Consider the following 25092-nt stretch of genomic DNA (forward strand, 5'->3'; position numbering starts at 1 on the left):
GTACTACCTTGAATAGTTACAAGCTTTAACATAGCTTCTAGGTGTTCTTTCTCGGAAGCTGTAGCTTGATGCAACCAGGCCAGCATGTCTCCTACATATCTACACAAAGACAAAAATTTCTATGTCAATCAGTAGTTTATGGTGTCATTGAGTCAAAATGGCAACAGGGAAGAAAAACAAAAAGACTACTTCATATATATTCCTGCAGTACTGTACCTCAGAGGATCATGAGAGTGCATTTCAATAGGGCGGGGAGTACCTCCCAGACCTCCTCTAGTAAGAGCATCTATAAAGCCACGGACAACAGCACTCCTTCTAGCTGTCCCAAACTCATCCAGTGTGTATCTGTTATTGAAACATGAAACTGGGTTAAGACAAACCATTTCCCCTCATCATAGCTGATCAGTTCAACTTAAGAGCTAATATGAGTAACCATTTTTATAGTTACAGAAGTCTTGCATCAATGCTTCTACTATAAAACATTCAAAATCATCCAATTTTCTTGACTCCTCTAAACAGATACTAAACACAGCTTTCCCTTGACCTCCCCATTCCCTTACCCCAAACAAAATAAATAAGTAAATAAGTAAAATAAATGAAAAAGTACTTTTTCCATTTTTGTACACATAAGCAGCTTTGACAGATTTGGGACTCCTGTTTGCATACAGTCCAGCTGACTGACAGAAGCAGCAATTTAAAACTGCAACACAAGGCTTCTTCCTTCTTCGAGGCTACCACATGATCAGTAAGTAGCAAACAAAGTTATTTACATTTGATAATAGCTCACTGCTTTTAATCAAATGAGTCTTAGCTGCATATTTAATGGATGAACAATTACAGCCTAGAGCACATAATCCCAAATGGCTTGCTGGTGGCAGAGGAGGCACCAAAAACTTACACATGGCTCATTTCTGGAGCAGTCTACCCTCCTGTTGGCATTGAAGCACAATAGCAAAGAAAAGAATGGGAAACGAGCACTGCTAACATTCCTGTTACATTTGCTTAGAAGCAGGATTTTTGCAAGCCACAGAACACTTCTACTTTTTTTTTTTTAATAATTTAAGCCTTTTGAACAATACATGTAAATTACAAGGGAAAAAAGAAAATACAAATTATAGTTTATTTTTCCAACATAACTGAAAAAATGCCAAAGAGTAAGCATGTTGTCCCTTACCAATGACACCCAGCAGATGAACAAAAATAAAATATTATAATAATAAAAAGAAGTTAATCACTAACTGAAGATAAAGTACTACATTCACATTTAACAGAGGTGGAGAACAAAATATAAAAGAAAATAATATACTGTTTCAAAACTGCTCGGTTAGATTTCTACTTTGCAATAAAAAGTCCGAGGAAACCTTCAGTTTTGTTCTTTTTAACCCACATTATTATTTGAAAGAGGGGGGAAAAAAGCACACTGAAGAATCTGGAAATGTCTGTTTAAATCTTCTTCTTTATACGCTATACATGTTACCTTGGGAAGTAAATACATGCAATCAATAGAAAAAAGTCTAACAAAAATGGTTTAATAAATTACTACATTCAAAACTAATGCAATTAGGAGTAGAAGAGATCTGGGATCTGACAACGGCCCACCATCCAGGAGGAGAAGCATTGGAGTGAAAAATCTCAAGTGTCTGCAGAAACTGGCTACACTTTTTTTTCCTCCTCTCTCCAATGAACAGCTATACAATAGATCATTAAAAATACAGCAGTGTAACAGATCTTGTGATATTGTTATTAGTTCTGAGAACAGCATTTAATAATGATAATTTTGTTTTAAAAAGGAAACTACAAATTTTCCTTTTGCTCTCAGTAGAACAGTAGAACACAGTATAACAATTACAGAACTCTGCATCTTAAAAAATTCAGTAATAACTATTATTTACACTAGAACACAATATTTACTACTATGTTATTACACATACTCATGTTCAGGAAAGAAAACAACATTTAGATTCTCTTTAACCCAGTTTTGATTTTAAAAAACACAGTAATGATCACTGAGGAAAGAACAGGTAGAAAAAGACCTTGAAAACCTGAGTGGATGGTGGAAAAGCAACAGTGCTTTGAGCTATGTCTCCACGCATTTTCTATGGAACAACAGTTCTGTTAGAGCCAGGAGAAATGTTTATTTCAGACACCTACTAACTGCAGTTCCCAAAAGTCCATCCATGGCAAATTCTTTCTGACGCTTTTAGTTAACAAGACATAAGTCAATATAAGAAAACATGAATTTGTAGATTTATTTCTAAACTCCTGCCCTTCTCCACCTTACTCATTTTCACCCAAATGAATCACAATCTGTATCAGATGCAAGGGCAGTGATTTGGAGGAAAATCATCTAGTTCACACACAGCAATGCTTATATGCAGAAACAAAAAAAAAAAATTAAGATTACTTTCTTCTGTGACCTAATTTTTACATTTTGAACTCAGCCGTTTCTTGATTAATTAAAGGTACACAAAAATTTTTGGAAGGGAATAAACTACATCTTGAGATTTAAAATGTAAAGCAACAGTATGGCAATTTTGATAATACTGCTTTAGCAAGTACTTAAGTATGATAATCTATGGTGAGAAACAGTGTGGCTGAGTGTAATGTTTACTTTTGCCTTTCTGGCAGAAGAAAGGTCTTACCTATCAAGTTCTGCTTTTATTAATACTACTGCTGTTGTTTCTCAGAAGAGTGTCAGAAGAAAAATAAATTCTCTTTTGCAAATTCATTTTAAACTAGCCAGCTGTAGATTTACATAGAAGATGGGTTTTTTTTCTTTTTTCTCAGAAACGTTAAGAAAGTAAAACAATGATTTTATGAAGTTTCAAAGTATCATAATTCAACAAGACATTTATTATGGAAAATAAAACTGTATCTAAAAAGAATCCTATAAAATATTGTGAACACAGTTGTAACTGATCTTTTGCAGCTGTGAAAGAGGGTGTGGAGGAGAGAATGCAAGAAAGGACTCTGCAATCTCTAACTATGGCACCACATCCAACAGCTGGGGAGGTCAAGTGACATCACTTCTCCCTCACATTAATTAGCAGAGCTGACTGAGCATGTCAAGATCTGTGCTTGTTCTCATGACAGAATTTTTAAGGTCCACTTTCACTACGCATTTTTCCTGTGAGGAGCTCCATGGAGATCTCCAGTGTCACATACCTACACCTTTGCACATCTGACACTGTTAAAGACCCGGGCAGCCTTTGAAAGACTGTCCAGTACTCTGCTATCCTGGATACCTGTGGCTGAAAGTAATTTGCAATAGTTGCAAAATGTGATGAATGCTTTAAAAGAATCCCAAACCAAGCCAAACAAAACAAAACCTAAAAAGCAAAGAAGTTTAAGTGCCACCTCTTCAGGTATAGTCACTCTAATAAAAATAGTTCTTACAGTGCCACCTCGTGGTTGTCTCTACTAAGTACTATATTTAACAAAGCCCCTGAAGCAAATTCTGAAGACTAGTAGTATTTTACACATATAAATGTACAAGTATCCCTACACTTCAGAGGTCTATATGAAGCAGTTTTTAATAGACTACTGGACAACTCATAGAAGAAGACATTCTTACTACCAGAGGCACTTCAGTAAGAGCTAATCAGCCTTTAGCAATTTTTTATTTTGGGAATTTAAATGAGATAATCACATGCTTTGGAGAGCACTTTTTACTTCACAAAAACCCTAGAATGAGCATACCAGAAATTCACAATTCATTTAGATTAAAATAAAAACAGTCTGACACTTTACTTTCATTAGAAACCAGTAAGTTGGAAAAAGGCCAGTAACACTTTACTAAACCATAATTATGTCAAGAAGACTTCTAAAATTTAAAGCAGTTGAAATAAGATTTTTTAAAATATTTGTATGTTTTGAGGTTTTTTTTTAAATTTGACACAGGAATAAACTGCTACCAGCCTTGGCATTGTAATTTATGCCAATCTTTAAATTTTATAAGCTCAAAATTTCTGTTAAAGATAATTGAAAACATTTACTTACTTGTACAGCACTGGTCTATCTTGTAAGGCTTCCATGGCTTGAGCGAGAACTGGAGAAATGTCACATGATTCCTGTGTCAATGTCCTGCATTCATCTATAAAATATCAATACAGATAAAAGTACATTCTTTACACTGTAATACATTTTATAACAAGTTTAAAACCTCAAAGGCTTTTGATTTTGAATTGAAGCCTTTAGAATATGCTACCTGGGCGAGTTAGTGTTAATATAATTAAATTTCCCTGCAAGCAGTACTGTAAAATGCATATCCATCACAAATTTCAACAATAATAATGATTATGGGAAGCTTAGTATTTGTTTTTGCCTACATACAAATGGTGAATCATTCAACCATCAGAATTCTGTTGGGCTCCTTTAGAACTGTTTACCATGTTCTAGGTGAACTATTACGAAGAAAGAAAGCAAGTATTTAAGCAAGCTGTGGATTTGTTTTGTTGTTCATTTTTGTTAATTTTTTACCTTTCACTACATTAACTATATAACCTTGTATATTCCACACAAGAATGTGGAAATCATATAAACTAAATCAAACATTGGCATAAGATTTATGACTTTTCATTAGGGTGAAAACACAACTATTATGTGAGGTTTCAGCAGCCTCTGAAGAACACCTAATGAATATAAAAATCATAGTGCATAATTTTAATTTTTTTTCCAAAAAACTTACTGTCAATGTCTTTGGAGAAGAGAGAACTAATAAAAAAGCATCTACATTTCACACTATCAAGATGTTACACTGAACATAGATGCCTAGATCCAGAGTGCATAACCAAAAATTAATTGCCTAATATCAGTTAAAAGAGCATCCTGCTCAAAGGAGGTGGCTTTTATTTTTAATTTTTTAAAAACAATACACCACTCCTCCCACTAAACTAGATCTTACTACCAAATGGTCAAAGATAACTTCCCTCTAATCCGCACGGAAATAAAATTCAATAGAATTGACAATTTGTTTGGACTATCAAGCTGAAGTAACCACTCTCTGGAAAATTATCTACTAAAAACACAAATAAATAATACACTTTTATAGTGATGAGACTGGTCCAAAAAAGGAGAGAATCCCTAATTACCTATTTGGTTCATATCTTTCACTAAGAAGGAAACCCTTGGAAAGGTTTTTGCTAAATTCAATCCACATGAAGGAATTAAAGCAATCATCATAACAATATTCATAAACATAAAAACATTCTTAGTCCTACTTTGAGTCCATCTGTAAAGGCGTTCATAAGATGTCTCTTGCAGTAAAGCCATCTGTTCCATAATTTCTAAGCTACAGGACCAAAAAAAAAAAAAGTTCATTTGCAAATACTATTTTAGGTAGGAAAGGCACGTGCAAGTCAAATAAAAGACACCATTATTAAAATTATGAAGATTTTAAAGTATTATTAGGTTTTTTTTGTGAAACACTCTGTGCAATCACACAAAGTAAAGAATGAGACCTTGTTTTAACTTCTGCTTTCAACTGTAAATGGTTATCTTGCACTCATTTAAGTAGCACTCACCCTGCCCTTTGCTGGTTTGTTCGGAGGAGAATCTTGACATCATCATGAATTTGCTTTACTCGTCCTAAAGCCTTGAAAAAATCCTAAATCAATTTAAAAATAAAACAAAATAAAAGCAGTGTTTAAAAGCATTACCTTCTCAATCAAATCTCTAGCACTCTACACTCCCCATTTCAATCCCATATTTATGTTCCTTGTGGGTCTGTGTCCCAAAAGCTGTTTTTAAATTACACACCCTGCCTCTGCCACCTCATTCCACTTAAAGTGCCTTAGGATTTTTTTAGTTTCCCATTGCATCAAACTTTTCTTCCATAAAACAAAATGAAAAAAAATGCAGTAAAGACACGTTTTTAACCTGTCTTATGTAGTATGTGTGTTTCACATTTATTAGTTAACAGTTTGAGGGGATTTTGAGAACACTACTATGCATTACATCGTCTTCCATTAATGTTGGCAACTTAGGAACAAACTGAAACGCTAGAAAGTACAATGATTACATGCTGATATTCGTTGTATTCATAAAATAGGGTAACAATTTCTTAAAATACATGAAACATTTGCAATAGAATGGACCAAGGTTTTCCAGAACAATCTTTACCCCCAAATAATTCAGGAGCATCAGTGAAGAAAAAAAACCCAAACCCTAGAAAAGATGGACATATGGCCAAAAGGGTTATATTGTTACTGTTCCAGATAGCACATGAAAATCCAGTAACATTTTCAAACACATCTTGTAACCAAGTCATCTATCAAACATCATGGAGGAGATCAGCTAATTCAGATACAGCTATTTGTTATATCTTTCGTGATATGAACAGTTTGCCTCGGGAAAGTAGTTTCATTTTGGCTCATCACATAAAAATTGCCATATTCTAGGTGAAGTGGGCCACTGATTTAATCTACTGCCTTGCACCAATTTTGTTGAGGGCCGTGTTCATAAAACCCCAAAACACTTTTCCTTCAGGAAAAAAAAATTACCAAAACAGAAACCTGATTAAAATGTTTTAAGCACACTGGTTGACTTTATCAGAAGGGAAATGCGCACACACACCATGCTAGTGCAGTCTGCCAACTAAAGTAGCACAACTACTGTATCTCAGTTACCTCTGCACATTTTTTAGACAAAGTATCAAAAAGCCTAATCCTTGTTCTGCTGCAAACCAAGCACTGAATAACTGGCACGGCACTGCTGTCATTGTTCCCTGCAATGTGCTTTCTAGAAACCTGAATGTTCTTTCATGGCAAAAGCAGTAAAAAAAGCACACAGCAATTACTCAAGTGCACAATCATTTAACACATTCCATTTATGCTTTCATTAGCACTGTTTATAGTTATCAGTTCCATATCTTTAGTAACACGTTAACTGCAAACAGGATGCCTGTGGAATAGAGATAGTATGTCTCAGCAGGCAGTCTAGATTTAAGTGAAGGTTTCCATGCAATTACAATAATAAAAAAATCTATTAAGTATACTCAATTCTCTCACTATTCAGTTTGCTTTTACTGCAGAACAATGTGTCTTCTTATTCAAACCATAAGCATATTCCATAAATGGTTTTGGAAAGTGGCTAGAAGTGAATCAGCACCTAATATTTTCATCAACCAAGTAATACTGAGGGAAAGCCTCAGCTTGTATTGTTTCAAGTCACTGAATACCTAAACACGCGAGTATGCAAAATGTACACACACATGCACAGGGGCAGTACTACACATTACTGAAGAGCTGCGAGCTTCTCATTTGCCTTATATCAGTGTGGTGAAGTTTCAAAATATCTTCACTAAAAATTTAGACTTCATAAAGGTCTTTTTGAAGTCCAGAACCACATGAGAGATCATTTGCCCCTTAAACTCATTACACAAACTAGAATTAAATGTTGATTTTCCTTCTCTATACTTTAATCTTTAATCACATATTTCAAACTCATCAGAAATTCACCATTCTGCTAAAAGGTACATTCTTCCATAAAAAATTAAATTGGAAACTGCAAATAAGATCTCATGTACAATTCAGCTAGGGCACTTCTATATTTTAGTTCAGGGCAAAGCTTTTAATGTTCATTGAGCTACCTCTGTAATTGGCTCATCTTTCGTGCCTCGAAGCAGGTTCATTTCATCCGGTGTCAGTTGGAATTTTGCTATGAATGCATCTGCAACTTGTGCTTTCATTTCTAATCTCTGACTGTAATAAAACAAAGTGAAGAGGACATTAGCTTTTATGCTTATCTCAGACTTATTTTTCATTTTCATACTTGTGGAAATATAATCAGCATTAGAACTTGGTGTTATTAAATTATAATAGTACATTCCTGCCATCAAACACTTGAGTTGCTTCTTCACATACAGTTTTCTATTAAGCTTACATAGGTTATTCAGTAAAGACAATACTAAGTTCTTTAAAAAAATATTACTTCAGTATTTGTATCACAAGTTATCTAATTCAGATACTTTGTGCTTGTAGATTGTAATGCTTGCAATTATTTCCTTTCAAACTCACCAAGGAAAGGGGACTTTGTGTCTCTGGGTTTTTAGAGAGACACAAAAAAAAGCTGTAGCACCCAAAGTGAAAAAATTACCATTAATCTACTTTTCTGCAGACCAGATCCATTTCTTTGTGACAACATACAGTTGGGACACAAACTTACTAATCTTACAAGCAATCACAATGCAATGGCTAATTCTGCTGTTGACTACCCACCCTGAAATAAACACAGCAGGGATGTAATATGCAAACACTATCTCGTGGGTAGCATTGCAGCATTTTCCTGCACATGTTTTGTCATACACCTTTATAACCACAGAAGGACACAGATGGCATGGGCTGAGATTCCTGTAGCAAAGGAGGATTTGTATTCCAGCAAATAAAGACTACTTTTTCAGGACACTGAAATTAGTTATTAACAATGCTTAAAAATCAACCTATCCACTTAGTTTCTGTAAGTCAACTCTACAATTGCAAACTTACAATCTCCATGAAGCTGAACATTTCCTAAGGAAAGAACAAGAGCGATGGAGGATGATTTTGACCAATTAAACAGGCAATGGCAGCAGCTGTATCCATGCATCATAGCACTTTCCAACACAGTGGAAGAAGAATGGAAAACCACCATTTTTAACATATTCAGTAAATTTTCAGTAAGAAGATTATGTGTTAAAATCTGAATAAAGGAAGTCAAGGTGTAAGAGGAAAAGTACCAAGAGAAGCAATCTACAAAACATACATGAAACAGACAAGAAGATATTCACAAAAGAGCATTTTTAATTCAATATTAGGCCTGCAATTTCCTGAAGATAACTATGCCTTTCTAGCAACAGAGACAGAAGATGGATCAGGTCCACTCTGTAGTAATATATTCCATCAGTGATGGCCATGCTGCTTAGGCTGCCTCAGCTATCCCTGCTCATTCCTGCCCTGAACTGCCTGTCCCGCTGTGACAGAACCATTCTTTATACTGCCATGTAGTGAATCAGATCTGGGAACAAATCTGGCAGGAAAAACAATAAAAGTTTTTATTGTAGTGGGGTGGAGATTACTTGTATTTTCTAATTCAGTGTACCAGGGTCTGTGGGGTACATGCAACTTCTGTACATGATGCACCTCTGCTGTACTAAGGGGTGTGTCAGCACCATGAGCTGCCATACACAAGTTGGCAATGACTACTTAGCTCATTGCTGCTATGAAACTGCTCATGAAAACCACACTTCTGAACTTTCCTGGGGTATAAAAAGGAGGTCATTTCAGTCAATCATAGTCAGTTACAAATAATAACATTAATCATAATGATAAATACTAGAACCCAAAAAAATCCTAGAGGCATATGACAGCTACTTAAATTGAAAATCAGGCAAGAGCACTTGTAATTTCATGCAGTGATGCTGTTTTCAACTGCACATTCCAGTTTCATTCCATTGTGCTGAGCAAGTCTAATCCCTCAAATCGCCATCAATGGATTTGATTGAAACAACAGACAATGTAATTTAGTGAATTAGCTCTTAATAGTTGTTTCAAGTTTCTCCTCTTGTGATGGAAATCTCCATTTAGTATCAATCCACAAAGCTGAAAATACTTACACTGGATTATTCCTCCCATTAGGGAAGAAAAGGAAGATAGGAAAGAGAGAAGAGAAAGCAAATGCAAGGCCTTCTTTCGTTTCAATCGAAACAAATCTCCCATAAACATAGGAGCAGTTGGGGTGCTACGAAACTTTTCTGTTCTTTGAACCTGTTATCTCCTGAGTGCATAAACTTTTAAGTGCTCTTACAGAAGATTTCTTCGTATTACTATCTTCTGTCCTTCGGATTTTTTGAATGTATACATCCACCAAACTGGGGGCAGGGAGAAGTCTGATTTTAAGAAGTTTGATATACTGGGCGTAACAGTCTTTTTAGCTTTCTGTTGGAATTATGGTTGCAGCAAATTTTCAGAGAACAAGGAAGGACTCTCTAGGAACTGTAAAAACTGCATCCATGTTAGTCCATGCTGGAATTCTGTGTGGGGTTAGAACAACCTTGCTCGTTAATGTCTCTCCTTCTGCAAGTTGTCACTCTTCACAGTCCTCCCTCCATTGCTTTTTTGCTATCATAGAGAACAAGGTTTGATCCAACACTGTGCGCTAAAGACATTCCCATCCCTGGCCATGTCTCGGGCTAACACCTGCCATAACTGCTCACTGATGCACTCTGCACATTCCCAATAATTAACTTCCATAAAATAGAGTTAATACATTAAACTCTAGCACACTGGCAAGTTAAAAGTTGCACAAGGTAAACAAAAGATATCAGCCTCAAGGGGGCAGCAATGTTTCACCGCCCTTTCTCAAAAGTGTGACTGGGAAGTGGTGACAAACATTTATGCTAAACAAAAGTGTGTATTTGAACTTTGATAAAGCTATTTCTTCTGGGCTTTTTATAAAGAACATGATATTTCAACAATCTACTTGCTTTCAGGTCCCAGGTTAGCCACCTCTGCTTGTGATAGCTATGAAAGTTGCCTTGGTCATCAATCAGCATAAGAAAGAGATCCTATATCCTAAATGATGGATCAGGAACAAAATATGTAAGTTGGACATAGCCTTGATCCTTACCTGCCAGTAAGGGGTATGTCCTGCAGTATTACTGAAACCAGTACACTCACACAGCTATTCAATTTCTACATATATATATATGTATTTCCTCAGACATAAGCTAAGAGGTATTTAAATAGAATTTCACCAATCCTATTAAAGCAGGGAAATGGATCAAAATGTCATTCAAGTTTACCATAGCCAATTCACTGTAATAAGTGCCATACAAAACACAATGCAGGTAACAACAAAAGCTAGAGTAAGGTCATCTTACATAAAACCCACTGCAGTTGGTACCTGTGCAGACACCTGAACATTTCAAGATGCACTGGCCTTCGTGCAGACATAATAATTGTGTTCTAAGCAGTGCAGTACAGCTGAGGAAAGGCCAAACTGTGCTGTTATCCCAAAGTTGTTTTTCTTCTTTTACCAAAGTCATGCCTTCATAAAGGCACAAAACTAACAGATCATGGGAACGCTGCACTGATGCAAAGGGGGAAGTGCCAAGTGTTACTAGACTTTGGAGCTTGGGCAGGGGACAGGATTCCAACAAAGAGCAATTTCCCCAGTTTTAATCGTTACCAGGGAGACAGAATTCTTTTGCAAGAGAACTGAAAAGGCTGAGAAAAGTATGCACTTCGTGCACTTTTCCCTTGAATCAAATACAAACGTGCACTGTTAGTTGGGATTATCACCAACAGAGCTCAAAAATGAGGTGGAGGAGAAGTAGAATTTTCCAAAGTTATTTTATCATGCTACCAAATGCAGCACAAAAATCTGCTAGTTTCCTTTACCTAGGATGAATCAGAGCAACACATACTGAATTACTTTCCATTTGTGATACTGAGGATTCAACGCATTTTTAAAGCCTCAGAATGATAGAGTATTTCTATCTCACAAAGAAATAACAACCACCTTCAACAGGCTTGTATAAAGTCTGCCTTTAAACAGCAGCTGCAAAAATTATTTTTCTTTGATGGTTTTTGTGAAAGGCAAATATACCAGACTACATAACAAAACATTTGGACACAAGTAAGTGTTAGGAAAGCATTCTTCAGTACCAGGTGCAAAAATGTATTTCTAAATGCTGAGAAAAAATGTTTTTATTCTGTGTTTTATCTGTCAAACACATCTCTTATTAAAGGAAAACTAAAATACTGTGAGGAGGTATTCAGGGACCAATTCACCATAGAACGTAACTATGAAATTTTCTCAATTAAAAAATAGGGAGGCACAGAAAATAGAGCGAATTGTCTAACGTTTCCAGGATACAGGAAAATAGCAGTAATAGTAAATAAGGCTTTAGTGAGAGCTCATCGGGAAAACAGATCACAATCCTGATCATCTGTGTTCAAGAACAATGGACTCCCATTAGACCAGAGCTAGCAGGATGATCATGGGAATAGAAAACCTAATTTAACACAGGAGATGAAGGAAGCTCTAATTAAGATAAAGGACAATATGAGAAAACAGTCAATTTATATCCAAGAATTAGACTGGAAATCATGGAAAGGCTTTTACTGGAAAGAATGAGCTTTTGGGGAAAGTGTTCCACGATTAGCAACACATACAAAAAGTAAAAATAATGCACTAGTCATGTATTGAACTATTGATGAGTTTATCACAGTTATTATGCAAATAACAGGTGGCAGCAGGAATGCGGACTTGGCCTTCTCCCATCTGTAATCCCGATCCTAAAGACAGATAGTCTGCAATGCTACAGTCCTGTCATCTAATACATTCTGCTCAAAGAATAAATAAGAAAAATCAAAAAGACTAAACCAAAAGTTAAGCAACACATCTACACCGAAACGATTCAAATCGTACCAAACAGATTATTAAACACTAGAATAAAAAAGCTTATATACTGTAAATAAATTAATGGAATTCAGAAATTTTCTACTTTCGTACCAATTAGGTTTCCTATAAACATGATGGGTATGTATCTACAGAATAGTCTGGACAAATAATTCATATTCAGAACTTCGCAGCAATCATGATATACATATATACACACACTGTAACACGCACTTATTTGGTACATCGGTGTTCAGCGATGGTTAAGATACACGATATGGTTTCCAAGTTGTGCACAGAGATTAAATTAAAAAGAAGTGCATTTCCATCTTACAGAGACGAGCTAATTGATAGGAAATTACACCTGGTTGATAGGAAATCACACCAAACAGACTAATTTCTTCATCTTTTATGAAATCTGATATAAAGCCACTTGAAGGGGGCCTGCTTAGTCTGGTTTCAAATTTGCCATCAAATTCAAAATGTTGCAAAAGGCATGAAATTAAAATACTTCTCTACATCCACCTAGAATAAGATCAGAACAAATGAGCTTAACCTGCAGCAAAATGAGAACTAAATCAGAGTAGGAAACCAATAAAGAATCAAAATCAACTTCCAATGAAGACCACGGGCTCTCTGTTCCTGGACTTTTCTTCTAAGAGCAGATTAAACAAACATGATTCAGAAATGGTATCATGTAACTGATTCTGCACTTCCAATGAATGTTTCTCAACTTGTAAGACCACACCCCATTTCATACTGACCAAGAGTACCTCATGTCTCAGCAGAGTACATGGTTGCCAGATAGAAAAGCTGGCAACAAATAAGGTTTTGCACTTTATTTGCTACTTGCGGCTAGAATGTGACAAATTAGATTTTTTTTTTTATTATTTTCAGATCCATTCTAGCTAGTTTTATTCCTCTGATACACCTTGTTACCTATGCTTTAACTTGGTACAAATAGGAAAAAAAATCAGCCTCAAAATTTCAAGTCTTCACCCTCCCCCACACATCCAATTATAATTAAGTTTAGGCAGTCACTGCTTTTTCTCATGAAGCTTATTCATGGGAATAAATGTAATTACAAGTTTCAAAAGGTCAAGACATGAAATACATCTCATCAATGCAAACCACCAGATCACCACTTTTCTTAGCATTTGCTGATAAAATCAAACCTCTGTAACCTGCTACTAATAGTGCTGAACTTCCTGCATCACGTCCAAATTGACTATGACAAAAATATATTTCTTACAAAAGAAAATGAGAAAGCCATCACCAACAGACAGGCATGAGAGGTCAATAGTGTAGCACTACTGAAGCAGATGTTCACTATGAAATATTTTTTCCTAAGACTTTTGAGCATGTATTGAGCGCAGAGGTGACAGTCAAATCATTGACTTAATTCCAAGGATGGTATTTCTTGAATTTGAATAAAGAACAAGTCTGAATGTAATTCAATTAAAACAAATTGAAGTAAATAGCGTTACATTCCTGTTTGGGATTCATACTTAACGTATTTTTAAAAAGTGAAACAATCCCACTGCTACACAAACTGGCTTTTTTGGAATCAACATAACTAACAAGAATTCCAACATCAAAACACAAGTTTTGTTTTGAAACACAAATTTTGCATTTAAGAACACAATTAAGAGAGGAGAGCAAAATAAGAGAAGGTGTAAAAGTGTTCTAGTGCATAATCTCAATAAAAGCTCTGACCCATGAGCTTGACTCAAAAAATATCTGTCCGAGCCATTTCCATTCTCATTTTTTCTTAATAGTTTTCAGAGTATAATGGTCTTTACTTCCAGAAAACTACTTCTAGCTCTCACAGTTTTTTTTTTATTTCTGCAGACTTATTTTCAGTGATCCCCCTGAGTACATACATACACTCACATAATTGTCCTTACTTAATTTTGTAAGAATTAATATCGTACCTATTACCTTCTAGTCTGTCTCCTTAATTGTTACCTCCACAATTGTGGCTAACCTCAAAAACAATCCTGCATATCTTACCATTAAGTGGCTGGGGGAATTACTATGAAGTCAGGCTACTGGCATTCTGCATACAGTATTTTGGAACTGAACAGTTATTTCTCTGGTTTGGGAGCTACTGAATTCCCGATGCAAGGTGAAGTAGTTTGGTATTGCAAGTAAGTTTTCAGCTTCATACCAAGAAAGAAAAGAACTAACATCTAATGACAAGAGAACCAACAACTCAGAGGAAGCTATTATTAAAATCTCACTTCACGGAGCAACATCCTTTTTCTGTCAGCCTACTAGCAATAGCAGTTAAACAAACCCACATCTTGTAAAACAGCACAGGTTGTCTGAAAACAAAATAATCTCCTCACTACTATATATAAAAAATCTAATGCAACCTGGAAGCAATATTAGTGTGCTGAAATAAATGCTCAGAAATCTAGGGAAGATAATTAAATGGAAGTGGATTTTTCACAATTCCCAGAAATTGTCTAAATTAACTACCTCAGTTTTTCTTTATTGTAAAAGTTTGTTATGAAATACATTAAAATGAACATTCTATTCAAGACTCTACAGCAGTGAATTAACCTTATGTAATGGAGAGATCAGCTGGACGTGTTGGACTATATTTCATGTTACATGGTTCTATTATGTTGTGGTAAGTCTCAGTTTTAAGGAAAAAAGGAAAAGCCAAAGTGAATCAGATAAATGCTAAGCATAATAGAAGACCATAATAGAACAGGTCCGGCTTTCATCTCTGCATTTCAATCAGATGGCATTTTAGGACAACCCTCAGGAGATAGAGAAGTCATGCCCTTACAGTTTCACCATTTACTCCTTTGTTGGCTTAAAAAATGTCATCTGTTAAGTTAAAGGAATCAGCAATTTAAGACCTGTATTTTTTCTGACTGTAAGCAAGATTTCAGCTCTTAAGAAACCCTTGATCATGTGCCTGATGTGAACCAAAGGCATGCATCAGAACAAACAGACAATTAACAAGTTAAAATAAAAGATGATTACAATGTCCCAAATGGAAAAGAGTAGCCCTGGCATAGTAGCTTTTACCTAAATTTTTTGTAAGTTTAGACAGGGGAAAAAAGTTTATTCTGATAATAAATGGCACTATGAATTTTCCAAAACCATGTGACTGTAGAATCACAGGTACTTCTTGGCTTCTCCTCATGGGTACTTCATGATATACTCATTCCTACATGTGAACTCTGAGGTCACAGAGACCCTTAGAAGGACAGGCTACTTCTTAAACTTTTTTCCTCTTCTCACTAGGGGGATATTCTGTCTTTTAAAGGAATTAGGAGAAAGTCTTTTAGGTAAACTATTGTGCGAGTAAGGACTATATTGTGGAAATGCTGCTGTACAGCCTGCATAATCTCCTTTCATGGAACTTACTCTATACTTCCTCTATACTTCTCCTCTAATGGACATATACCACTTGGGACTGGTCTTGGTATCTTCCATTCTCCTTCTGAACAAGGCATCAAAGCAGATTTCCTTTTCTTGAGACTGTAAAATATATGACTACTTCTCTGTCCTATTACATTATATACTTGTATTCAAAATGACAAATTTTCAGACTTCACTTCTGCTCACTTGCATAAATTGTGCTTCTACCAAATCCTTCACTTTATATGAACCAGCATTGCATTTTATGAAGTTAGATTAGACTCCAACTTCACATTCAGACACAGGACAAAAACTACTTCCTACCAAAGTCCACAACATGAACCTACTGATTTGAAAGCCTACTGAGAGCTATCTAAACTTGTAATTCCTACTAGAAAGTTATTACTGGAAATAATTATTTCTAACCTCCAGAAAACTGTATATAATTTTCATAAGAAAGCTCATAAAACAAGGAGATTCATTCTTCCACACTGAGAAAACCTACAGCTGTAAAACGACATATCCTAGCCATAAAAACAATAAAGACTACTTCCATCTGTCATAGGCCATTATCCCCTTCCCATGAATAAAAATACTGAAAAGAGCAAAATACAAATCTTTTCTTCCACAGGAAACTGGAGAACCAAGAGAAAAAATGATCAGTGTTAGGTTCATTAAACAGCACTTCGGTATTCTACAGTTAGCCTTAAATATGGCAGAGTAGGAAAGAATCCAGCTTTTCCACTAGATACGAAACATTAACAACAACAAGAAGCCTGTCAAACTGATGAGACATTGAGTCGGTCCATATCTGCTACAACACAATATAATTTAAATTATCAACTGATAGTAGGTAAAGCACATCCCTATCTAGCATGCTGTGTCACTTTAATTGATTCTTTTCCCTAAAAAGCCAATTCTGATTAAAATAAGCAATAACATACATTCTTACCTTTTTGGATCCTCTAGCAATAAACTAAGAATGCAATATTTTTATTCCAGTTGAGCGCTACAAACACAGACAGTGTTAAAAAAACCCTAAAGTTATTACTCAAAGATAGAAGTGGCAGGATAACATCTAGAAGAAAATCCCATCAAAAAAATAAGGTGGTATACCTACTTTTCTGCCTGGAGTTTTGTGGTTTTTACAATCAAGTCCTGGGTTTGTTCCTTTGCTGCCTAGAATACAATTAGAATTATGAAGCATGTGAAAAACACAAACATCAAATGTATTACACCATCTTTAAAATCTGTAATATTTTTGAAGTTTTCCAGTTATAAGCAATCTAAAGGGTGTACTGTTTGAAACAAAAGGTCTTCTTTAAACAACTATTCATTAACTCTCCCTATTTCCAGGTAGGAAAAAATAAATTATTATCCTTATTCATATATATTTGCATGTTTATATACATTTATATTCAAAATACAGAAACATTATAAGTATTAGAAATAGTTCTGATTATTTTGTTTGTCCATCAACTGTAAATTGTTTGCTCTTACAAAATGAAAAAAATTCCTTTGGATGCTAAACTGTCCAGTAGCAGTGTCCATCCAGACTTGTCAGACAAGATGATGAATGCAGCTCTGCTAGTCTAAGCAAACTTAGCTCTACAGTCCAAGCAGCTGACAGAGTTGTAAGGAAGGACCAAGAAAAATTATTAAGAAAAATTTCTTCACTGAAAATGTGATTGGGCATTGGAACAGGCTGCCCAGGGATGTGGCTGAGTCACCATCCCTTAAGTTATTTAAAAGACGTGTAGATGTGGCACTTCAGGACATGGTTTACTGGTGGATTTGGCAGTGCTGGGTTAGTGATTGGACTTGATGACCTTGGAAATACTGTCCAACATAAATGACTCTATAATTCTAAGCACAATGCACTTTTGAATTTCACCACAGCCCTAAATATTCAGTAATGACAAAGCAAGGGAATTCATGTAGAAACAATTCTGCGTCAGACAGCAGCTGCATGACTAAAGGGATTGCTGCAAACCAAGTTAAAGAGTTCTGAAACTTACTGCCCAGCAAAAAGATAAAAGACATTTGGAATTGTTGGCTTCCCACTGGATGCCCCCAATGATCCCTTAGGCAGGATGATTTAACAAGAAAATATCTTGCAATCCAAATGCATTCAGTATAGAATAATATTGTAAGTGAAGAGGTGGAAATGGTTATAAAAATATTGTGTGGATAATTTCAATACTGTATTAGGTCCAAATTACGGCATTTGCCAAAATGAAGATGCCAGTCTCGATATCCCTGAGAGGGCCAACAGAAGTACGTATACACACTGAATTTTCTAAAGGAAACTAACATGCAAATTTCATAAAAACTCAATAGAATTTACCAAACATCTAGTAGTTCCAAAATAATTTAAGATATCGTTAAGCTTTTCATATCTTATATAAACAATAATATTTAGGGGGTTTAACAAATTCATAATTTAAACCTTTTGACTATCACAAAAAAACTCTAGACCTGAAATATTCAGTACAAGAATGTACTAATTCCAGACTGGTTTCTGCCATCACCTCCTTCAGAGCTGCACATTTTAATAAACAAAAACAAAACAAACAAAAACATCCCCCAACAAACAAAAACCCAAACAAAACCCAAACAAACGAACAACACAACCCCCAACCCAAAAAAAAAAAAAAAAAAAAAAAAAAAAAAAAAAAAATTTGCTTCCATTCCAGTGTTTTCTGGACAGAAGTACTAATTACCAGCAATAATGCTGGTAGGAGAGCAAAAAGGAAGGAAAAGTGTTTTTTCTGGATCTAGCTAGATGTATCAGGAAGTCGATTTATATTTACATGCATTCAAATACATGCCAGATACTGTCATTATTTTATGTATGAAATGTAAGAGCTTACATCTAACCAAACAAGGTAACCATCAGAAACGAGTCAGACATGACAGAAAAATCAGAAAGTTGGTATTTGATGTTTCTTGTATATCCAAAAAAAAATTTTTTTCTCTTCCTCCCCACCTCAGTATACAACTAAAACTTTTATTATCCTTCAACCCCACTTTATTCCATTTCAGCACTTGCCTCCTTCTCTCCCTTTCAGCCACTGCATTTATCAAGTCACTGTCCTAAAATCATATTTGACAGTATATGGTTATTTGAATCAGATGGTATTAGAAACTTACAAAATAACAAAGGTAAAAAGCTTTCTGTCTTATCTAAATATATTCCCTTTCATATCTTTATATTTGTTCTGCTTTTCTTAGCACACTTTTCTGCCTTATATGCCAAATATCCTCCTCTTTATATCTTCTATTTGCTCTACTTAGTTCATTTATGTCTTCTTATTCAGCTTAAGCAGATGCCTGCAAGTCTTCGTGTCCTATTTCAGTTAAAGTACCAGAGTATTTCACAACTGAGTGCAAATTTATGAGCTTATGAACTTGCTTTACATTCATCCAGACAAAGAAAACACGGATTGAATCAAGACAAGTTATGAGTTCTACAAGGCTCTAGTGGAAACCTCCTGTGGGGCACAGAACAAAACTACCTACTGACTTCAACAGAAAAAGAAATCTCTGCAGGGTGGTTGTGCTCTGGGAAAGAAAAAAATCAGAGACGACAGTTACACTTCATGATCTAAAGACAGAAAAGAGCAAAAATCTGCATGGACACTTGACTCATTTCCACATCTAAGAGTTTAGTCTACCAGTTCCTGAACTGTACTAGGGCATACATCCACATTACCAGTGTTCAAAGAGATCTGAGACCTCTGAGGTGCACTACCCACTTCCTTCCAAAACTGAAAATTAAGTACTGCACTTGGCTACATTGTAGTCTCACATTTTTTTGGTAAAAATTCATCAAGCTATAAGCATTTGTACAATGACTATGAAATCTATTTATCTAAGAAGGAGGACATCTAAGATCCACACACACACATAGGGAGAGGAAAACAACTGTTTTCACAGGATTTTTTAGTGGAAGATTCTCATTCACATACTATAACTTATGTTCTATATGCAGAGCATAATTGGTGTGACAAAACATCTACACTTCAGCATCTGTAAACCTTTTACACTCAACACCGCATTGAATATTGAACTTGTACACTAAAACCAAACCAGATTTAGTAACGTTTATAAAACTCAAGTTTCGCCCCCATCCAGAATATTATGGATTCAGGATTAAAGGAAAATAAAGTTGGTTTTGAAACAAAACCAATACACTGAAGATGCACAGCAGACTTGTTTCCCTCTTCAAATTACAAGATACTTTCTTATGAATGTAGCTCAGGTATTTATACAAACCTGTCACTCGATAGACACAGTCAATGCAAAAGGAATTTTAAAAGGAAATAAACAAATTAACCCTTTAATTTCACACACATCCAATCTAATAGAATATTTCCTCTCCACTCACATACAAGTGGATATTACACTGCTGTTCTCAAAGTAAGTATATCGCTGCATTTTGAACTGCAATTTGGAAAAAATTAAAACGACTTCCTCAATAAATCTTCTGAAAAAGAAAAAAGCAGCATATTAATATCCTAAAATAACATAATATGCATACTATGGAAACATCTTGGTGTTGCTGGTCATCTCCAAAAATAATTGGTTATACTTTTAAAAGAAAGTCCCATCTGAGAAATTAAAATATACAAAGCACATCTATTTGTATATTACCTTCAAACGACTGGACATGTCTTCACAGCAGCTGCTCATTGCTTGCACATCTTCGTTTATACTCTCAAGTTCCTAAACAAGTTCAAATAAAAGTAACTGCGTTTAAAGTCAGAAATGCCATGTCCAGGCCCAGTTCCATCCCACCCAAATTAGAAGACCAAGCAACAAGGAACATAGTTGCTCTGGGTTCCCTGTTAGTCAATGCCGAGAATGCACCTCTAAACATCAACATTCTCTTGAGACTTATGAGATATCATGAAACATAATATCCCTCTGCACAACATTTTCAACAAATGAAACAAATAATGAAACGACTTTACTCTAAAAGTGTATTTGTCCTGGACAGTCAAAACCTCTCCTAATCCTTCTTTTCTTTTTTTTTTTTCCACTTTAAATTACATAGCAGCACTCTTACAAGATAGCTAGTCATGCTGCAAAAATGCTACCTCTTTAACTTGCTTGAATATGTGCACAAATTCTTCATTTATGGCCAAGCTCCGTCGTTCAATGTCTCCACGCAAGTTTCTTCGGGTGCGCAAACTATTTTCCACGAAAAAGGTCGAGAGAGCCTTGAGTGCTTCCAGCATTTCCTAGAATATATACATTAAAAAAAAGAAATAAATTTTAATTTTGCACACAGTTACAAAGAAGCAGGGTAAATAGTCTGTAACCATTCCAAGTTCATGTTCTTATTAAAAATAAAACAAACGTAATAAATGGTTTTAGAGGAAAAACTACCCAAACACACTGCGGATCAGTTGGCAAAAAAGCAAAATAATTGCTGAGTCTTTCTTCTTCTAACAGACAACTCTGTCTGATATTTTAGAGCAGCTTTAATCAAGATTACTTTCTATAAAGGAATAACCCATTCACAGCTAGAAAACATTTAAACGGCAAAAAACTTCAGAAGTGCCCTCCGTGGCAAGCGATACAAACCTCCCTACGACCTGAGGGGATGAAACAGGAGCGCGGCATGTCGCTGGAGAGGTGAGAACCAGCGCTGTGTGTAATTACTGCTGCAAGCGGCCGCCCGCGGCTCCGCAGCGGAACTCAGGGTACGCCGGGACTCGCCCCCCGCCGCGGAGCCTGCCGGGGCCCGCGGCTCCTGACGGCTCATCCGGCCCCCGCCACGTCCCTCAGCCGCCGGCCGACCGACCCACCTTGTCGTTGTCCAGGCGCGTCTCCAGGATCTTGTTGAGCTTGCGGGACAGTGGGTTCGTGCCAGGGCCGGCCGGGACCCCTGTCCCGGGGGCCGCGGGCGGCGGCGGCGGCGCGGCCGTGTCGGCCATGGCTGCGGCCCTGTCCGGCCGCAGCGCCCCGGCGCGGGCCGGCTCCGGCGGAAACGCGCTCCCCGGGCTTTGGTTCCGGCCTGGCGCAGGCCGACCGTAAAGCCAGGCGTCACCCGGCACAAAGGGCACTGAGGGGGATAAATAAAGGATTTTGCGCTGATGATAAGCGAGAGGGTTCTCTTCCTGAGGCCGAATAGCTGTATTTATTTAATGAAATAAATGCTTTCGTCGTGAGCACGACTAGGAAGGAAAAATAAATGGGATCTCTATCGCACAAGCTAACAGCAGTAGCTGTAGGAGTGTGTCAAAATGAGGAGGTATCTTGTTTCGGCTGTGCATTTACTGACACAGAGGTGAACAGCTGAGGGTCTCCTCGCAGCTCCAGAGCACAGAATCACAGAATCAATTAGGCTGGAAAAGACCTCTGAGGTCACTGAGTCCAACCTCTGGCGAAACCCCTCTGACTATGGCACTAAGTGCCACATCCTGTCTTCCCTTACACACCTCCAGGAATGGTGACTTCATCACCTCCATGGGTAACCCATCCCAATATCTAATCACCCTTCCTGTGAAAAAAAATCTTCCTAATGTCCTACTTTGACCTCCCCTGGCACAGCTTAAAAGCGTGCCCTGGTGTCGCTGGTTGCCTGGGAGAAAAGGCCACCCCTCCACCTGGTTACAACCTCCTTCCAGGCAGCTGGAGAGCTGCAGAGCTGCCTCTCGCTGCGGAGTGTAGGAGACATGGCTTTGGCAGCTGGGGCCATGGTGCAACCAGCTCCATGGCAGCAGCAGCTTCTCTCCCTGCACAGGGCCCTGCGGTGACGCTGCTGCTGTTGATGGTGTGGGCCAAACACCTGCAGGAGCCTGGCCATGTGCCCCACTCTCATGCTGCAGCCATGGCATGTCCTGTCTCAAGCGCTGAGATGCAACCAAGGGATTTCTTTTCCAAAAGTACACAGATAAAGGTTAAGATGCCATGGAAAGAAGACGACTAACAGCACACAGCTGTTATATAAGAAGACAAGGGTCCCATCATGCTGTTAACTGTGAAAACAACAGCACCTTGCACATGCAATTGAAAGTCTGTTTCCATTTGTCCGATGGTGTGTGGATCATTCATTGCTCTTCTGAAAGCCCTTCCTGAAAAGAACTTCAAGTGAATCAAATAGCCTTTGCCTTTATGCCCAAAGTGGACCACTGAGCTTCTAAATGTTTTTGTTCTTTTAGTTTGAATCATTTATATCAAGAAAAAATTATATGACCAGAGACCCCCTCCTGGAATCTTAGCATGATGGAGAGAGTGATAGGATATTTTGCTATTTAATTTCTCTTTGTTTGTTTACTTCCTTACATGGATCCTCTACATAAAAAGCCAGCTTTACGGAACAGCCTGTATAGTGCCTTTTTTCTACCCTTGCCTAGTCAGGAAATAGGGTTTCAAGTATTTTCAGTCACCTTGTTTCCCTTAGTTTCTCTTTCTCCTCCACCATATTACATTGATGTTACCTCCTTCTAGATGTCCTTTACTTCTGACTAAACTTTCAGGAGCCAGGATCTCCCTTCTTCATGTTAGAATTCTGAGATAAAACAGCCCGAAGTCATCACAGGTGTGAGCAATTAATATTAAAGCACGTCAAGAAAATACTATTATTAGAAAGATCCCCTCCCACCTATCAGTTGGATGTTGTTAGCTGTTTGATCAACATTTCAAATGTTGTTAACCTGGTGAATGAGCTCACAGAGTGAAGGCACATCTTGAAGTCAGAAAGACTCTGACATCTGAAACACAAGTGTCAGATAAGTCACGACCATTGCCAAGTCTTGTCCAACAAGTTATTCCACAAACATACAAGGAGCCACAAAGAATTCCCTCTATCAGTCAGTGCATGCACTTTCTTTTGAAGTGACTAATTCTGTTTTAAGATGCTTCTTCATGGGTGTGCATTTTTTCAAGAATGCGTTTCATGAGCCAGAATGCTTCCAGCTAGTGTAAAACATTGGGCTGACAGGAACCAATACGGTTTTGAAACAGCATGTGTTTATCTATGCATGTGTTCTCCTGGAAAAAAATGTGAAGGAATAATCAAGGGAGCACTTTTTAACCTCCCACAACTGAAAAAAGGGCTTATCTTCTGTTCATCTTTTAGAAATATTAGATGAAGCTATGAAAAAAAAAATCCTTTCTTTTTCTGATATGAATAATATTTGTAGGGTAGATTTTTCTCCAGAACAGGTTTTTTTAAACAAAAATGCAAATGCGAGTGCAATGAGGTCACCATCTAAAACTCATCTGATTTGCCATGGTTTTTATGTGTCACAGAAGTGGGGTTTGACGTGATATTCTTACCAGTCTGCTTGCTCACCAGCAAACATCCTGTTAATTCAGTTGAATGTACATTGTGGGATAAAACAATGAGGAGTTTGTGATCTGTAACCGTCAGAAGCTACTTTCCTTTCAGTTATCAGTTTCTGTGTATCAATGGTAGACGGCTTGTGTAGTGTGTGTAATTTATTTCACTGTAAGTTCCCTTACCGAAGCTTGATACAGCAGTAAAACTACAGTGTCAATAAAGAAATGTCTGGTGCATGGTGTTTTCTGTTAATTTTCTTATGTCAGTTCCTTTTATTGTGTTGGGTTTTGATTTTGTGAGCTTCCCCCCCCCCCCCAAACAACAAAACTGTTAGACAACTGTTATTGCTATGCAGCTGGTGAAAGTGTTCCAAAACACCCATTTGGTACACTACAGACAGGAGCAAGGTTTAGCCTGCACAACAAGGAGTGTGTGGTTGGTGGAAAGCCACTTGCTGTCCACATAGCCCAATCTAATAAATGCTGTTGTAAGAAATGCTTGGAGGTACATGTTCTTTTCGAAGACAAAGACAGTAAGGGTTTGTAGTAGTAACCTGAATCTGCTCTGCCAAAGGCTAGGTAAGAATAAAACCCAATGGTTGAATGTGTTGACTGGGCTCAAAGACGTGACTGGAACTGGTATTTCTCCACCCTATGGTGAAAGAGGAGTGACAGAGCAGGACATACAGGAAATGTTTTCTTAAATACAGAGAAAGAGGAATAGCCCTTGCTGTGGGTGTTTTCTTAGGCAAACGAGGGCAAAAAAAGGGGAATTTTTGTGATGAAGGAAAAATAAAATGTAAAAATACATTAAAAGAAGAATTGGAAGGAATGAAGGATAGATAGACTAATGCAGAGCTTGGCTCAATATGCACAGAGGACAGAGGAACAGGAAAGATTATGAAGTGAAGTCAGGGAGGGAATAACAAATGCCTATAATTAATTGTATTTTCTGCAGTGTAATAGATAAAAAGAATTTGATAATGCTGCTTTGGATACAGTTGACAACTCCTGATGCTTTCAGCTGCTATGAAGAAG

At 37.0% G+C, this 25092-nt stretch overlaps 1 protein-coding gene across 2 annotated transcripts in view; it reads right to left on the minus strand.

Annotated features, from left to right (window-relative positions):
• Positions 1-21704, minus strand: part of COG6 (component of oligomeric golgi complex 6) — a 53616-nt gene extending 31912 nt beyond the window's left edge. The window contains exons 1-10 of one of the 2 annotated variants that reach the window (XM_027887700.1): positions 21576-21704; positions 20862-21005; positions 20416-20487; positions 16880-16938; positions 7589-7700; positions 5523-5605; positions 5220-5290; positions 4000-4093; positions 217-345; positions 8-99 (exon numbers count right to left, since the gene is read on the minus strand). In XM_027887700.1, coding sequence (XP_027743501.1) covers positions 8-99; positions 217-345; positions 4000-4093; positions 5220-5290; positions 5523-5605; positions 7589-7700; positions 16880-16938; positions 20416-20487; positions 20862-21005; positions 21576-21704 — 985 coding nt within the window. Of the gene's footprint in view, positions 1-7; positions 100-216; positions 346-3999; positions 4094-5219; positions 5291-5522; positions 5606-7588; positions 7701-16879; positions 16939-20415; positions 20488-20861; positions 21006-21351; positions 21480-21575 lie in introns of those variants that run through there. The other variant, XM_027887701.1, reaches the window with a different exon arrangement.
• Between the last annotated feature and the right edge of the window lie 3388 nt (positions 21705-25092).

Source organism: Empidonax traillii, unplaced genomic scaffold (assembly GCF_003031625.1).
Source record: "Empidonax traillii isolate 1590-97213 ecotype Southwest subspecies unplaced genomic scaffold, ASM303162v1 scaffold219:size747757, whole genome shotgun sequence".
NCBI classification, from domain to species: domain Eukaryota; kingdom Metazoa; phylum Chordata; class Aves; order Passeriformes; family Tyrannidae; genus Empidonax; species Empidonax traillii.